This window comes from Ambystoma mexicanum, chromosome 13, assembly GCF_040938575.1.
Source record: "Ambystoma mexicanum isolate Mex_15411 chromosome 13, UKY_AmexF1_1, whole genome shotgun sequence".
NCBI lineage: Eukaryota > Metazoa > Chordata > Amphibia > Caudata > Ambystomatidae > Ambystoma > Ambystoma mexicanum.
In genome coordinates this window covers 742,180,167-742,182,121 of record NC_090938.1, presented here as the reverse complement: position 1 = coordinate 742,182,121, position 1,955 = coordinate 742,180,167, and the positions used below count along the sequence as shown (strand labels likewise).

The following is a 1,955-nucleotide window of genomic DNA, read 5'->3' as shown; positions in this document are numbered from 1 at the left end:
AGTAACCATGACATCATTTTGCCAGAGGTCCAGTGAATAGGTCTGCATAACCCTTATCAGAGAGTGTTTCTCAGACATGTTAGATACAAAGTAACAGGAGTGCTGTCCACACGTGATGTCTTTAGGATGTTGCACAGGTGTTCTATTATAATGTATGACGGGGGCTATATCCTTCACATAGTCCAGGATTGCGCTTCTGTATATGGGGTGGCTTGGGAAACACCCCAGGCTGTCAAAGACAGTTATTGTATCCTTGTTTATAAACATACCTATCCAATGGGTGCCTTCCTGATCTTGGGGATCGGTGTTCGCCACAAGACTAATGGGTCGCTCATTACTAATGTCTCTTGGAAGGTTATCACATGAATACACACCCTTGAATGATTTCTTAGCGTGTTTGTCTTAAAGAAAATGTTTGATCTGGTAAGTATCCATTACATGTCGTACAATACTTGTCGTTGATTGTTCAGTTCCATAACCGAGTCAAATAGAGCCATAATAATTAGATTCACTGTGTTGGGTAAATTTGCAGCAAAGCGTATCTCTATGCGTAGATTACCATTTCTAATAAGATTATAATGTCTGGTTGATGTATTAGCAGGTCTCAAATCAAAAGCTAACAGAGTATAACCCCCATCATAAGTGTCCCGGGGTATCACAAAACCTTTATCATGCAAGATTTTACCGCTGATGGAGACAAGTCCCAAATACTCCCTAATTGTATGTTTTTGTTGAAAACTGGGGCTGTAGGCTTTAGACGGTATAACGAACCCGTCTTTAAAAAGAGCTGCGTAGTTGATGTTGTAATGTTTAAAATTAAAAGGGTTGCTGGCGTACGCCCCGGAAAAAGCTGTGTTGTCCACAAAACCAATGATGATTATTTTCGGTAACTGTCCAAGGAGTAAGTTATCTTGACTGGCGACACGGCTACCCGCTGGAACACTGAACATTTTCAAAGATGTCCGCTCCACCGGATATTTTAAGTTTGATACTTGTAGAGCATCAGCATGAGCTAATCTGACCGTGGGTGACACATTCACCCTTTCAATAAATAAACTAGCTGATACTATGATCAGCTTGTAGGCTTCATCGCTGTAGAGGCAAAAAGAATCTTTATTTCTAGAAAGTTTAATTTTCAGATCAACACCGTTTACCATTAGTTTCTCCTGGAAAAATAGATCGGAGTGTAGACGGCCTAGTAAATCAAAATTACTGCTCCCTGTGGCATGTGCCGCTCTTTTTATAAAACCGGCATTAGCCCCATCTAGAGCATAATCCTCCATATGGCCTGCTGTGTCCTTATAGAAAAGCCCTGCTGTAAGTTGAGTGTCCAAAGCGTCATTGCTGTAGTTCAAAATGCTTTCTATATAGGCCCTATAGGCGTACTTGTTGTCTCTCTGTGTAATCAGACGGTCGCCTAGAGTAATATAAACCTGATTAAAGAGGGTAGCCACGGGGTAAGCAATTGTAGCAACTTTAGCCGTTGCTGGGATAGCTGATCCATCAGCCTTTGTTATTTTACAAGTGAGGTAAAGTAACTTGTCATTTAAATCCAGATACATCTCTGTTGAGCCTGATATGTAAAACTCTATAGGCGCTAGCGGAGATAGTGCAGCAAAGGGAGCCACTTCCATGAAAAAGCTGTTTTCGGTGCTAGTTTGTGTCGGGGGTACAGCAAACAGATTGAGTTCAGATTTGACACATTCCCCCGACGCACAATGGATAAACGCCATCTTTTAGAAAATATTAATGCTGGGGCTAGTTTTATTTTTCTTGGCCGATCTGTTCTTGCGAGTTCTTTTTCTCTTCTGAGCAGTTTTCGTTGCTGAGCCTGGTTTTTTATGCATCCCTGGAGGCCCCCATCTGTGCGATGTTTTCCTTTTTCTTTTGTTTGTGTTTTTTTTTCACATAAACCAGGCCAGAACCCTCTTGCGGTGGTTGGTTAAAACGATTTG

General features: G+C 41.5%; 1 protein-coding gene across 1 annotated transcript; it reads right to left on the bottom strand.

Moving 5' to 3' along the window:
• Nucleotides 1-434: 434 nt before the first annotated feature.
• On the bottom strand, nucleotides 435-1,733 carry LOC138520517 (uncharacterized protein F54H12.2-like). Its single transcript, XM_069632866.1, has one exon. It carries the CDS (start codon nucleotides 1,731-1,733, stop codon nucleotides 435-437), a length of 1,299 nt encoding a protein of 432 aa, XP_069488967.1.
• Between the last annotated feature and the right edge of the window lie 222 nt (nucleotides 1,734-1,955).